This window comes from Olea europaea, unplaced genomic scaffold (genome assembly GCF_002742605.1).
Source record: "Olea europaea var. sylvestris unplaced genomic scaffold, O_europaea_v1 scaffold307, whole genome shotgun sequence".
NCBI classification, from domain to species: Eukaryota; Viridiplantae; Streptophyta; class Magnoliopsida; order Lamiales; family Oleaceae; genus Olea; species Olea europaea.
Genome location: NW_019249416.1, coordinates 744,173 through 746,234, shown reverse-complemented (window position 1 = coordinate 746,234; position 2,062 = coordinate 744,173). Strand labels below are relative to the sequence as shown.

Here is a 2,062-nt window from a genome sequence, read left to right as displayed (position 1 = left end):
TGCTCGAATTTTATTAATTACTAATGGGGACGGTCCTATCCAACTATTTATTTATCACAAAATCATAAATTGACTTTCACTTTTGATTAGCCAAACATGAATCTTGCCAATCCACGCACATAACTTCATCCTAGCATTCTATAACACTAAATTTATAGTCCTTTAGACATGCGAACTTGATAGACTTTGCAATTCCCCCAACCCACTCCAAAAGAAATGAGGAGAAAATTAGAAGAACTTACAAGAATTTAAGATAATTGTAATTTAAAGAGTACATACTAATCAAAAAGTGAAAGACTAATGATATATAACATCGCTAGTACTAAAAACATCATCCTATGTGGCAACATATGATAAGTCCAACTAAATAAGTCCTATAATATCGCATTTAATAAACTTATTGTTTAATGTCGTATATATGCCACATACGGTGGTGCTAAACCATAACATTATATTTAATTGGACTTATCATTTAATGCCACGTACATGTCACACGGGATAGTTTTTTAGCATTATTGGTACAAGACAACACTGTTCAAAGCAAAAACAAATCCCATCACTTCTATTGAGAGCTTTTGGCTTTTCCCAAGAAAAAGAATCCAAATAAAGATGCCACGGAGAAAGCCGAGAAGCAAACCGAGGCAATGTCGAGCGAGGCACGGCGCCCACTTATTGCCTCGACTTGGAACAAATTTCTAGTCTTTTGAGCATCGGTGTTCTGCCCATAGGCAACCTCTTCATCTGCAGAGTTGTAAGCATACGCCCTAATGAAATACGTAGCAGTAGGCACATCCCTTTCCACTGTCCAGGTGAAATTGTTGTTGGAACGACTGTATGGCCTGGAAACAATATTGTGTTGACAGGTTTTGTCCTTTTCTAAATTGTCCTCAGTTTTTCTCCAGGCTCTATCCTGTTGGCTAATGGGTGCATAGCAAAGTTTCAACTTCACTGTTTTGTAGGCTGAATCTGTGCCTGCTTGAAAGGAATTGTTGTATGACCACGTTATTGTGATTTTGTCTTCCCCAGCTTTCAGGACTGCAATTTTGAAATCGTAAGAGTTAGCAAGAAATCTAGTATTTTATATGAAAATAACATCCCTTGCTAGGAATTATGAACTGAACATAAACCAAGGCAGAAAAATCGAAAAGACTAATAAAATTGTAGAAAGAAAATAGATACACAAGAATACACAAAATTTATAGAAGTTCGCTTAATATGAAACTACGTTCTCTTTTGTCACTATAGTAATTCATTATGATGAAAAAAAGTTTGGAAGTATGAAATCTCACGCCTTATTTTTCTTTAACCTTTCAATCCGCATATGAAGTCCGTACACCAACAATAATTAGGTTTCACAACTTAACATTGAAAATATCGTAAATCATGGAGAATATGGTATATGCTTAACATCAACTCCTCATTTTTGAGAAATTTTTGAATGAAGAAAAGGTAATTAATAGACTGATAAATTATATTTACCTTTTCCTTCTTGATGTGACTCAGAAACTACAAGAGTTTTCTGCAGAGAAGAAAAGGTCACTCCATAGGAAGTGGATGCCAAACAGGAAAGAAGAAGTGAAGCCACGAGAAAACCTTCAATTGCTGCCATTATGACTTGTAATTCAACCTAGAGCCGAGAGAAATATTTGTGATCCCAATGAGGCTTAAGTGCTGCAGTTTGTGTGTATTTATAAGGATTTCAAAAGGCAGGGAAACTGGAAACTACACCTTTCTCCTTTTATTTGTTTATTTTTTTATAAGTTATCATAGATGGATGACCACATGCGAGATTTAACACAAGGCATTTTGATTATTATAAAATATAAAGTTGAACAAAGTCATTTAAACATTTAAAACTATAAATGTTTCACCAAAAATTGATTTTCTGTTTATCCATTAATCTTTAGGATAAGAACATCTCCAATAGGTTGTTTATTGACCTTATTTTTTCAATTATAGAGAATCAGTCCTCTCTTTGAGGTGTTTAATATACTCTATATCTTCAAAAATTAAAATAAAGAGTGTGGATTTGGCTCTCTAAAATTCTCTCCCAGACACTGTT

At 34.2% G+C, this 2,062-nt stretch overlaps 1 protein-coding gene across 1 annotated transcript; it reads right to left on the bottom strand.

Annotated features, from left to right (window-relative positions):
* Nucleotides 1-279: 279 nt before the first annotated feature.
* Nucleotides 280-1,678, bottom strand: LOC111385035 (high-affinity nitrate transporter 3.1-like). The gene is made up of 2 exons (XM_023009400.1): nucleotides 1,480-1,678; nucleotides 280-1,035 (listed from the first exon to the last, which is right to left on the bottom strand). Exons 1-2 carry the CDS (start codon nucleotides 1,607-1,609, stop codon nucleotides 563-565), a joined length of 603 nt encoding a protein of 200 aa, XP_022865168.1. The 5' UTR covers nucleotides 1,610-1,678; the 3' UTR covers nucleotides 280-562.
* Between the last annotated feature and the right edge of the window lie 384 nt (nucleotides 1,679-2,062).